At 33.3% G+C, this 13,460-nt stretch overlaps 2 protein-coding genes across 2 annotated transcripts; both read right to left on the bottom strand.

Annotated features, from left to right (window-relative positions):
- Positions 1-1,888: 1,888 nt before the first annotated feature.
- On the bottom strand, positions 1,889-3,964 carry LOC140452839 (uncharacterized). The gene has a single exon (XM_072547171.1). The coding sequence runs from the start codon at positions 3,962-3,964 to the stop codon at positions 1,889-1,891; it is 2,076 nt and encodes a 691-aa protein (XP_072403272.1).
- A 5,264-nt stretch (positions 3,965-9,228) lies between these two features.
- On the bottom strand, positions 9,229-10,443 carry LOC140452838 (uncharacterized). Its single transcript, XM_072547170.1, has one exon. The coding sequence runs from the start codon at positions 10,441-10,443 to the stop codon at positions 9,229-9,231; it is 1,215 nt and encodes a 404-aa protein (XP_072403271.1).
- Between the last annotated feature and the right edge of the window lie 3,017 nt (positions 10,444-13,460).

The raw sequence follows: 13,460 nt of genomic DNA, 5'->3' as shown, positions 1-13,460 counted from the left end.
GCGAGTTGCATACTATATTTTATCTACGGCAAGTTGGGTAATATTAAGGGTTTCGGTTGATATTGTACTTCAGGTCTCTAGTAAAAAATAGAAAATATATTTGGGGAAAAATCCTTTAACAATTTAGCATAGCACAAACAACTGTTTGATATACTGACATGAAGCATATGTAGATATAGAAAAGGCATTTAACATAGTGTAATAAACAGTATTATTGAAATATATATGTACTAGAATGTATCTACGATCATGAAATAATTTATAGATATATAGTCTATCGGGAAAAATGTTGGCAACGACAGCGGTAAGTAATGGTTAAATGTAATAAGTATCTGTAAATGTTAATAAAATAATGTTAGTATCTAAGCGATGGAATGTAGATGGTTAAATGTAATAAGTATCTGTAAACGTTAATAAAATAATGTTAGTATCTAAGCGATGGAATGTATGTTTAAAGCGATGTATAAAAATGATGTAAAAATGTAATAAGTAAAAGGTAGTCAATTCGGTCGAACATAATTTGCTGAAAAACAGAAAAAATATGTTCTTAACAGCAGTCACCAACGTGAAGGTACGACTACATCGACCGCCATGTCAGTAAGGATGATGGTTAGTAGGGATAAAAGATTTTACACTATATGATAATATATTTAATAATAATATACTTGACTTACTAAGATTAGCTCATGATTTAAGTTAATTTAGTAGACATCTTTTTATTGATCTGATGGACATCTTTTATTTTTATTAATGTTAAAACATCGATACTTTGGTGTTAATTCATTAGTTACTGTGCTGTTTAGTATTCAAAATGAATTATTGTGGGTTGGTCAATAACTCTAGGTTATCTGATCTTAAAACTAGTAAATTCTCCGACTCCTGTTTTGTGACAGGCTATCGAAGACTTAAAACTAAATCAAGGAAAGGAGACCATTAAGTTATCGATCGTCTTGCTAGGAGGCTGCACGAACACATAACTCTGGAGTTAACCAGAACGGTTCATTAATTCACCAGTGGTCCATATCAGATATCTTTTTAGTGGTCATAACTAAACATTTTTTTAAATGTGCTAATCTTAAGTATCTTAATTTAAAAATAATGAATAGAAATGATGAATGATATAAAAGGGTGAGAAAAGGAATATAATAAAAACTGTCTGATTCAGATGTATTTATCAATAGTGTAGATGTAATAAATAAATGAAGTTAAAAAATGTACAATCAGCATCCATCTTAAAGCCAATCAAATCATCAAGGATAAATGTTAAAATAGAGGACTGGCCTATTGTACCGTGAACCATGGAGTATACCTAATGTTTAGTAGATATAATCTATCCTATCTACACCAGATTGACTAGCGTCGGAACTGATAAAGTATATCATATTTTTTTTTATTCAACATCCATGGGTACAGCATCTATAGAGTAATTTCCCCACGCTAATGTACTATAGGTGTCTGGCACGTTACACCTTTTGTCATCGTTTGAACTAAGGCCTTTTTTATCTTGAACCATGGAGTATACAACATGTTTAATAGATCTTATTAATTTTTGTTGAATCGACATAGATTGATACGAATCTAGACATTTAACATAATCATCAAAAGTTATTTTATTTTGAACGACGTTCATCTTAACTCCCTTGGCTTTCTTTGTCACGCCCAAATTTTTGATTATTGCCCCAATTTCATCATCGTCATACTCCTCATTCTGTAGCATTTCTCGTTTCTTTTTAATGTCATTATCTGTAATTAGAACTTTTGTTGTATACAATTTAGATCTCAATCCTACATAGTCAGTCATAATGCGACCATTATTCTCATCCTTCATCAAGCCTGGAACTTTTTTGTTAACCTGGGAGATATTATATGGATTGTCTGCAGCGTAATCTTATGTATCGAAATACTTGTGACAGTCATATTTCATCGTCTCATATGGATCTTTCCCTCGTATCTCTACTATTACTGAATCAGTGTCTGTGTAGCAAGTCGTGAAGTTTTCTCCAAACCTATCGGCTAAATAACCATACTGAAAGTCATAAATCGTAGTATTAGCCAAGTCTAAGATGATCATTCCAACATATATTGGTTTATTTAGCCAAATTTCATCTTTTCTCATCTCGATTGCCACTAAATTTTCATTGAAAATACTTAAATTTTTAAACAATGGATCACTAATTCGTGATTCTGCGCCATATCTCCCCTCCCATTCTGTCACAAGTTTAATTTCAACGCGCTTGCGCACATTCTCCATCGTTTTACCGAAGACAGCGTTGTTCATTAACTTAAAAAGGTTCTTTTCAAACTCATTCTTAGCATTTTTTCGAAGTTCAGTATTCAAGTCGATGTATGACTTTAACCAGGGACTCTGTTTGAATGTCAGGACTCGATGTATCCTCTTCAGTACTAAGCCATGAGTTAATGCTTGCTTAAGGGCTCGGTAGTGTATTACATACTTTTTTTTGGGGCTTAAGGTGGCCATTAATTTAGTAAGTTCTCTTGGTCGTGAAGGTGGTTTCATGGTTTTCGGATTTAAAGATTCTGGACAGAACGGGATATCATTATGATGATTGTGGAGATGGTGGGGGTAATATAAATCAACCTCGAGGAAGTACCCTTCAGAAGCATCGTCAGGAACCGACAAGACATCAATGTTGACATCGACCCACTCGAAACCTCCATATGGTAAGAATTGAGACATCGCCCAACCATATTGATTATTAACATCGAAATACATCAGATAGGAGTCGGGCTTCGAAGGATCGTAAGATGCCATATACTTGTTATTGGCGTGAACGCGGCGTTTCGAGCATACTTGACTCAAACCGCCACGAATTCCACGCTCCACAAACAAAAACATATCTTGGTCAGTTAAAAGTTCAAGTTCCTGTTTTGTGTGCTTAAGCATACCATCCCACGTGAAACCAGGTAAAGTGTAATAGTGAGCAGGGTCGAGATTATATGTGGCGAGGCAGCTGGAGCGGAACTGCTCAAAAACGTCGGCAAGAAGAAGGATGTCGGTTTTCATGTAGAGATCTACATAATCGCCAAGAGTGGAACAGGAGAACGATGACCAGACTTCTTGAGCGCGACGATAATGTCGACGAGGACATGGTTTATCCTCAAGGTTATTGTAAAAAGACTCGATAGGTGGTAGACATGTTTCAATGAAGCGATCGAAAGAATCAATATAATCATACGGCATGATGCCCTTTTTAGTAAGAAGATCAAACTGCTCCTCGGGAAGAGATGAAAATTGGGCGCGAAGATTTGGATATTTAGGCAAATATGAGGAGAGCTTATCAAGAGAAGAAGCCATGAACCGAAAACTGTCGATAAACCTAAAGTTAATTCGAACATCTTCAACATGCTTTGTAAATGAGATATATTTTTCCTTAGTGATAGGAAGAAGATCAATGGAGCCTTTCATACGTGTAGCAATGTCGGAAACGACAAAATGCGCGTCATATCTAGAGAGGTTATGAAATATGACCGGGATAGTGTGGGTGTCTTGATAATTGACGTTGCACCCTTCATGAGCTGCTCCACGAAAACTGTTTTCCGGGATCATGTGATCATGGTCTCGGACTTTTTTATCTTCGGGAGAAAAGCGTTGCTCACATATATGACAGTAATTAGCAGCCTGAAACATTCGCTCATCATCTTCTGACATATGGATCGGATATGGACAAAGAAATACGGTGGAGACGTCCTCAGCAAGCTGATTCATTTTATCAGCAAACCATTCCATGCAATCCTTTCCTCGATAGGAGCGATAAAATGACAGAGAATCATCATAGGAACATTTAAAGTAATAACCAACGGCAGCTGGTATATGCTCTTGTGGTTTTTTAGGATCATCAGTGGGTTTTAGAACAGTCTCCAAATCCGCATATACAATGAATGGAACCTTTACTTTATTTTTAAAATTTTTAAACTTTACTATACATTTACTTTTATCAGGCATGTTGATAACAGTCTCATTTTGTTTTAAGCATTCTATTGTATGTTTATCTAATGTTTCTTGTGATCGGGAGTAATGTAGGCATCGGTCACAGAAATATTTTTTATGTTCTTCTTTACTTAACTGTTTAGAGAGGAGGCGTGACAAATTTTTAATCCACACATAGTGGTACTTCGTAGGCGGCTCATCATATTTATCTTGTATCAAAAGCAGATTCACATGTTTATCATTCTTTTCTTTCGTTAAATATGTTGGGAGGGTCTTAAAATATTTATCTTTTTTTAGGTAATATACGTTTATCGAAATATTATTTTGCTTTTCAAAGTTAGGAATTTGTTTTATGGTCATTGGAAACTGAATGCTTTTTAATTTCAATACATCAGAATAATGTGGATATTTTGATATTCTGTGAGCATTAGAATAATTTTTAGCAGGATATAACGCCGATACGATAGCCTATGCAAAGCATGCCTCGTCATCGTTCTTTACATTTACGCATGCTTCTTTTTTCTTAATCTGAGGAGGAAGTTCAACAAATGAGGATCCGAGCTGTGGCGTATATTTGTTTATATTAACCCCCAGGTTAACAACAGCTTTTAGTGCCCAGCCACTATCACGCTCCTGGAATTCCTCCAGTTTTGCAGTAATAGGTTCCATCACTTTCGTTTCAAACCATTCATCAAGATTTGCATCACGATAGATTGGTGAGTTCGATGTGGTAAAATATTTCGTATCTTTAAGGATTTTCTCTCCGCTGGCTATCTCGAAGTCTCCACCAAATACCATATTCACCTTTACTGCCTCGTCTTTCTTAAGTGCGTTTTGAATCCGACGTTTGAACAGGGCTTTGCAATCATTAAGGAAACTACCCGGGTCCTTGTGTTTAAGGTTTGAGATGATTCCAGTTCTAATTCTTGAGTTGAATGCTGATGAGAAGTCATCCCACTGTACCCTCTTGTACGCAGTCTCCGGTCGAGTGTTAAGTCCCGCGCCCTTCTTTTGTTCGGCTTTTAGTTGGTTTCTCAAAGTCTTTACCTGCCTCATCTGGGCTTCGAGGTGCTGCTTCTCTCCCATCGTCTCAGCATATCTCATCGAATTTCGTATCTTTCTATCGGCCTTCGTACACTCTACCAGTCCTTTTCTAACATTTTCCTCATTATAATTGTTTTTAATTAAACCTAAGATGGATGCTATAAATTTGATCATTGCAATAATTGCCATTTTAAAAATTGTTAAAATTAATAAAAACAAAGTTAAATTAAAAAAATAAAAATGTTAAAAAATCTTTCGAATTTATAACTAAAACTCGAAAATATTTATAGAATTAAAATTTTCAAAAGAAAAAATCTGAATGAGAAATTCAAAAATCAAAAAATTTTCAAAAATATTAAAAATATATCACTCACCAGAACACGTCTGAATGATTTAAAACTCACCAGAGAACACGTCTGAACGCTAGCGATATCTGAAACAGAATGAAGAAAATACATTAATGCCGGTGTCGTCTCCGGTGTAATTAATAAACGTATGAAAATCTGATTGCAACTTGGTGCAAGTTTCCATGTTTATTAATTTGTCCAACTATTGCGCAATATGGTGTAATATTGCGTAGTTGGCCGGTACGCTCTTATTGTGGCATTATCTTGAAGAGACAATGCCACTATGGTTTTATTAGGTGGTGGAAATAAAACACATTCTTTCTAAGAAGAAAAAAACTCAGCTTCAGAGTCTTAGAAAGAAACAGAGCCCTTCGAGCAAAGTGCTCTAGGGAGCTACCCTACACGGGTAAAACCATGAGTTAGACACTACTATCACAACTGTGCACTACTGACCCGACTAACTTGACTGACCCGAGATCCGAAAATGTCCCATATTTAAAGATAAATTAACTTTTATATGAAACTTTTTCATTTCTCGACCAATTAAATTTAATTATTTGTTCCAGAAGGAAGGACGATGCAGTAGATAGCTAGAGGGGGTTTAACAATCAAGAATACAGCGAAATAGCGTGGTACAGGCAAAAAATCCTTGATCGTGTAGTCTGAAGGGGGTTTGTGGATCAGCGTTGGGAAGTTGATGGGGGGCTATGAAATCATAATGTTTGGCTTTAATGGGGGGACTGTGGATCATGATTGTTATATAGGGGAGTATTAGTAGTTCTTGGAGTATCTAAAAGGTCCTGTGGGTGTTATTCTGGGGGTTGGCAGTAGGTTTGGACCAAATTTCTGAATATTATGTGGGTTTTGAATCACGAATGATATACCCGACCGTTCTGGGTGTATGTATGTATGTGTGTGTGTGTGTGTGTGTGTGTGTGTGTATGTAAAAAATAGAAAAGAAATATAATTCTATTTTTTTATTGTTTTAAAATGTATGTATGTATATCAGTATACTAGTTTTCTTAGAATCACACAGTTTAGGTTCGAAAAGAATTGTTTTATTGATGAAAAGTAGGCTGTTGTATATACTACTAATAATAATATTTAGTTGTGATTAAATATTTACTATACAAGTACATATTTGCTTTAAAATGTCCAGACCAATAATTTTGTATAAATTATTGTTAAGAATTTACCTGGTATTAAACAAAACCAATAATATAATTTAGTTGTGATTAAATATTTACTAAATATCCAAATACGTACCTGCTTTAACAAAAATGTTATTAAGAATTTTTACTTGAAACCGAAGAGAAACAAGTCCATTAATTTATTATTCATTAAATATTGCAAAAATAAATATTTGCATTATTTGATTAGATCAATAATTTTTGAATAAATTATTATTAAGAATATTAACCTTTAAGAGTATTAACAAAGAAAGTCATTATAAATTGACTTGTTTATTGGGGAAACAAGTCCATAAACACATGTTGAAAAAGATGACATTTTAATCTGCATAATATTATAAGAACATTATGTCGATAAATTTTTAAATATTTAATTATATTGTATAATTATATTGAAAAATAAGTCATTCGTATGCAAATCACATTCATATTAACATCCTTAACTGTATATAAATAGGTACACAAATAAAAAAAAATCATTTTATTTTGTCTTTAAACCACAAAAGAAAAGAACAACTAATCTGGTAAGTAAAATCATTTTTTATATATTATGTAATTACTATAATTTACACTGATAAACAAAATTTGCATTTAGAAATTTGTAGGTATTTTATTACTGTTTTATGTTCTCATGTTTCGTTGCAAATTACTGTCTTATTTCTAAAACAAAGAAATAAAGGAAAAAATAGTATTTTTAGTCCGAAAATAAATAAAAAACATAATGTTCTATTTAATTTTAATAAAATATACATTTTATATAAAATAAATAAACAAATATTGCCAAAATGAATACTGCTACAGCTCTACTTGGGATTCAACTTTTTCTAATTTATTTCGCACATCGACCTTGTTTTATTTCCAATTGTTGTGACTTTTCCCGCATTCTCCTCCATAAATTAAATATAATTCCTGCAATCATTATTGTTAGGCAAACTGCGATATAATACAAGATCAAACTAGTACACTGCTGATTTGTCCCAGATTCGCAATTTATGATTTTGGTCCACAAAGTCTCAACTATTCTTCCATGTTGCTTTAAAAATTTAAGTTTAAAGTTTATACTATCTTGTGGTATTGTTGCGTTCAGAGTTAGTGAAATATTTGGAACGTATATAGTCATTTTTGTCCAGTTAGAGCAGGTTTCATAATGATTTCCGTGGTCAAAACAGATCCAGACTTCTTGAGTATTAAACGGGTGAGAAAGAAATAGCGTATTGTTTATGACTGCAGTTAAAAGTATATATTGTACATCCAACATTTTCCATATCACTAAAAAAAATTATCTATTTTCTTCTATTTATATAGAGAGTTGAGTGTAAAAATTATGCTTGAATGGATCAAAATGATTAATACATTTAGAAAAATGCACTTATAGTCCATTTTATTTTTTTCACGTTTCTCGATTGTTTTGCTGTCACTAGTTTCCGTTTTGTTATTTTTATTGTTTTTTTCACCACGTTTTTTTTTATTTATTTTGTTGTCACTAGTTTCCGTTCTGTTGTTTTTATGGAAAAGATTGTGTATATTCGATGCAAACGTACAATTAGGACTGAATTTTATATGTTCCTTATAAATGTCATCATTTGTCATCCATCTATAAATTTCTACATTACAATGAAAACATTTTACAATATCTTGTAGTTGTAAAAAATAAAAGCCATATGCAGCCAACTCAATGGCCGATATCAGTCCTTTCCAGTTTTTAAACGTCGATAATCTATAATAGAAATTAGTTAAACTAGTTGTGTTAAAATCATTGTGATAAAAGCCAGCTATATCGTAACCTCTTTCTTTATCACACATCGTGAATACTAATAAAATTTATAAAAAATATTTGCCTTTATATGATACAGAAAGGGTGGGGAAATAAATAAAACATGTTATTTTTTTTTTCAACAATTTATTGCATAACAAACGTATCGAACAAATAATATACATTAGTTAAAGCACACATACATAAATTGTTGGTATGCCCCATACATTTCGGCAAAGACATTTGGAGACTAGGAGTTTCTTCCAATTCATATACTTTATCTTTCAAGTAGGTCCTAATGTATTCAGCTTTTTCTTTTCCTTTAACCATTACGACTGAAGCGTTTTTTGTGTGAAAATGTAAAATATTGGAAAACTGAAACATTGGTGTGAAACCGTTTTCCCATTGTAAAAAATGGTAGTTGCTCGATAACCAATTGGCTTTTCGGAAATCCTCCAAGTCTAATAGTTTTTTTGCAAAAGGAGGTCGAAAAATATAATGGGCTGCTTGTTTTCCATCGTATATGGCCAATTCCTTAGGAAAAAACTTTTTCTTACCTATTGTAAAGCCCTGAACGTCAACGACTACTCGCATATTTGAAGTTGTCGTAACTGACGTATAGTTGTTTTGTAATTGAGATATATTTGTAGGTCTTGTTTAAGAATTTTCAATTTTTGGAGATGCTGCTTACGCAATCGTTCTTTAAAAGAGACTAATTTAACAAAATTAAAATAACAGAGACGATGTCGTAAATTTGGGAATAACTTATTATTATTTGTGTATGAATTCATTAAAAAAATTTCAATCAGAAAAGAAAAAGGAAAAATGTATGTATGTTTGTTTGTAAAGTCTGTATGTCTGTTAGTGACTTTCGAAAAATAAAAAAAAAAGTTTATACTTGTCTCTAAAAGTCTGTTAGTGACTTTCGATAATTGAGAAAAATGATTATACTTGTCTTACAATCTTTGTTAGCGGGTTGTAATAAAATTCTTTCTCATGTAAAATGAGACAGTACGCTGAGATATTAGTACCTATTGGCTTAGTAGTTTCAAATTCAATTCTCAGAGTAACAGATCCACTTTGAAGAACTTCAGGCTGACGAGAGCAATCGATATGTACTATGGGTGCTTTTTCCTTAAATTCTTGTGGAGTTAATAATGGTTGATTACTTGTTAGATGATAATAAGATTCTTGAAAATTTGCAAACATTTCATATAAAGTAGCAAAGCGGTTACTGTCAAAATCTAGCTCCAGATCATTGTACGGATATCTGTTAGAATTTAGAAAAACACGAATATTTCTCAGGTTACAATGATCAAATTGACTCAGGTCCTTTAACAAATTTCCTTTTCTTCCGTCTTGTAATGCAATAATAACATGCCTCGGGCTTTCTAATTTAGTAGATGTTTTGACAGGCCACGTATGTCTCGTGGAATTTGGTAAAGCAGGGTATTCGATTAGCTCCCAGCTTCTAAATTTAATGGGTAGCTCATTATTACTATTGAGGATTTTATTTAATATAATCTGTTGAGAAATCGAAGGAGTAACGTGAGGAACATGCCATGATAGCTTTAACAGCTTTATCTTTGGATGTTCTGTCTCATCTGTTGATAATACTGCGTCTATGTCATCTTTATCTCGAATCAGTACCAATTCTTGTCTCATTCCCATAATAATTTTTGTAAAATCTTCAAATATTCCCAACCAAAGTCTGAGTGGAATAAATAAATTAAAATTTCCTTTGTCATCAGTTAGAATACGGTCTTTTTCATTTGGACACCACCCTGCGTTAATTAAAAGCTTAGATGTATTATCGTTTAATGACAAATAATTTTTAATAGTAGAAACTAAGCCCAAATTTCGTACGGAATCTACATTTACTTCGTTTAATTCATATCGGATTTCTCGAAACAAGTAGGCAATAGCGTTATTAATAAATTTGAATTTTGTTGGGACTTGATTTTTGTCGGTCAGTAATTGACCTTCAATGTAAATATAGCTATTACTGGGCGCAGTAAGGGCGTCAAAATCTGTTATTATTATTCGGACCTCATCATTGTAGTTAGGAGATGCAGAATTGTACGGTTGATAACTATGAAATTGGCAGTTTTCGATTGATGTATCACTAAAGGGCTCATCGGTAACACTTAATAAATCCATTATTAAATAAGAACGTGAAAACCAAGCGCTTTCAAAAAGTTACGATTGCGTACGGTTAGCAGTTTGGGCCGCGCTGTCGAAGAACTGTAATGTTTTTTGTTGCGTTGTCGTCTTTTATAGTTTTGTAAATGTTTCGGAAAAGCAGCAGTTTTGTAAAAATGCAATACCATATTTGCTATTGAATTTTTCGCAAATGTAGACGTACGGTAATTGTTTCACCTCGAAAATTGATCAATTCACCTGTTTGATCCAAAACTCGGACAGTTATGTTGTTAATAGTTTTAACACTAACGGGAAAATACAATATAGTAACAGGTTGTTCAACTATTTTATAGCCACTCGGAACGGTCGGAAAGAACTCGTGAATAATATGAACAGGATCGGAATTTAAAAAGGAACCAGTGGCTATATTGCAATCCAAGAGAATTGTGTTTACTTTCAAGATATTAACTGGAACTGAAGATGTATGTTCTTTGTTAGGTTCAAGTTTTATTTTTGGAAATCCCAGTAAAGATCCTATTGAATTATCTACACTAAAATCAATCCAATCGTTACTTTTCAAGGAAATTAGTGAAGTTATGGGATCTCCAGTAATATGAATTATTGTTTCATTACCTTCAATAAACTTATTTTTAATTATTTTTATAAGGTCGTTCATTTCGTAAGCTCCTGTGGGAATTTTATATTTAAATTTATTCTCGGCACCTCAAACGAGCATGTTATTAGTTTTGTCTACATTAGGGATAGTATTAAATGTTTCAAAATTTGATAATCCTATTTCATATTCCGAATTTTCCTCTAAATATATGGGTGGATTAAATTGTGCACTTAAAATTGAAGATGCACCGCTTAACGTAAATGTACACGACATTTCACAATAAAGGTTGATGATAAAATGAAACTTTTTAATAGTACTGATTATATAAGAATTTCAGACAATACTGTCCGCAGTGGTAAGAGTTAAAGGGTTGTACTGATTCATAATTATATTTGATGTTTACCCTACCATTACTTTGAAAATATTTAACAAGCTCTATAGGAGGAGCTAAGTTACCATAGCTGTCAAAGTACGTAATTAAATCTTTATTTTTCGTATAAGCGGTCCAATGTGTACCTTTTCCAGATTGTTTGTCAAGGTTAATAATAGCTGATTCATATTCATTTATTTTTTTCGGCAATGAATCACGCATATATATTCCACAAAAATTAGGAATTTCAAGCTTTTTTACATATTTGAGAAGATCAACATTGGTCATAATTTTGTCAGGTAACCTTACCGGGAGTTTTTTAAAAAAGGTTTTAGGTAAAAACCCTTACCTCCCTTTGATCGTTTCTTTGTTACTACTTTCTTCATTCCGTAGCCCTTATATGGCTTTAAGTAATACCCGGAGCCTGTCTTTTGATTTTGTTCCATTGCCATATTGTGCCTACGTTGTTCTTCAAGTTGTTCACGGCTTGCCTTGATATCATTTGCATTTTTTACGATGCCCGCAACTCCCCCACCCAAACCAGCGAGTGCTCCCAATATTGGTAAGAGTAGTGGAAGAAATCCACCTTTTTTTGGTGCACGAATAACTCGTTTTTTAGGTCTTTTTTTGAGACCCATTCCAAGTTTGCGTTTGCCTTTCATTACGTTAGTTACGAAATAAGCAGCGACCTTTTCCCCTAACTTAGCGTCCCTGGACTTTACCCTTTCCCACGCTTTATGTTCCAAAATTTGATCAGCTCTGTGACGATCACCAATGTCTTTGTTTAAGGAGTAGGCTATATCGTGTTCCTTTCACGCTTCGTCCAAAGGATTAATCCCAGGATCTCTTCGTGCGAGTCGTTCTTTTAATTTGGTTCCAGCTAAAATAACAACAAAGTTAGAAATCGTTTTAATCTAAATAGATAAAAAGTAATACTCACGTCCGCAATAAGAATAGCCGCCTGGAATATGAAGTTCAAAAGGTAGCTTGTTAATCAAGCTATTTATCAGACCTTTTCCTGTGCGTTTTCGTGAAGCTCTGACAGTTTTCATGAGTATGTGATTCTTTATATATACTCGCACACCTTTTATACCTTCATTGTAAGTCATGAAGATCGAACGACAAAAAGTATCCCTGCCCGTACCTAACTATGATTTAGGAACTATACCTACTGTAGGAAAACATGGTCCCATCTTTGGAGGAGATTCGAAAAGAGCACTTATTGTAGGTCCGAGTGGGTCGGGAAAAACTAACGTGCTATTAGCATTACTGGAGCATCCTAACGGATTAAAATTTGAAAATGTCTACCTGTATTCCAAATCATTACAACAAGCAAAATATCAGTATTTACGATCAGTACTTGAACCATTGCTAGAAATTGGATATCAAGAGTACAGCAACGCTGAAGATATACCACATCCGGAAAATATTAAAAACAACTCAGTTATTATATTTGACGACGTCGCTTCTTGTGATCAAAACATTATACGTAGTTATTTTAGTTTTGGTCGGCATAAACATACAGATTGTTTTTATCTTTGTCAGACATACTCGGTAATTCCAAAACAGCTAATTCGCGATAACGCCAATCTTTTAATAATTTTTCCACAAGATACTACCAATTTAAAACACATATATTTAGAACACGCCAATATCCATATGACTTGGCAACAGTTTAAAGATATGACATCTTCATGTTGGGATAAAAAATTTGGATTTCTTGTAATCGATAAAGATTGTGATGTTTCTTGCGGTAGATATAGAAAAGGGTTTGATTGCTATATAAAGACCTAACAGTATTTTAAAGTTTATTACATCATGAACGATCAACTGGGAAAACAACTCGTAAAATCACGTCGAGCCATTAAGCGTAAATTTAGACTTTTAAAAAGTGGTGACGACAAATCGCAAGTGGAATTGGAAAAATCCTACGCACCCCTTACTAAACCTATCCAGGAATTAGTAACAGCATTGGGCGACAAATCAATAAAAAATCCATTTATTAAACCAGAAGATATATCTAAAAAACAATATCTTAACTTATCTGAT

The sequence above is a fragment of the Diabrotica undecimpunctata genome, chromosome 11 (assembly GCF_040954645.1).
Source record: "Diabrotica undecimpunctata isolate CICGRU chromosome 11, icDiaUnde3, whole genome shotgun sequence".
NCBI lineage: Eukaryota > Metazoa > Arthropoda > Insecta > Coleoptera > Chrysomelidae > Diabrotica > Diabrotica undecimpunctata.
Note: the sequence above shows the minus strand (reverse complement) of the source record. Positions and strands in the feature narration are given on the sequence as shown.

Excerpts from the sequence above, each read along its gene's own strand:
- LOC140452838 (XM_072547170.1), bottom strand. The coding sequence starts at position 10,443 with ATGGATTTATTAAGTGTTACCGATGAGCCCTTTAGTGATACATCAATC.
- LOC140452839 (XM_072547171.1), bottom strand. The coding sequence starts at position 3,964 with ATGCCTGATAAAAGTAAATGTATAGTAAAGTTTAAAAATTTTAAAAAT.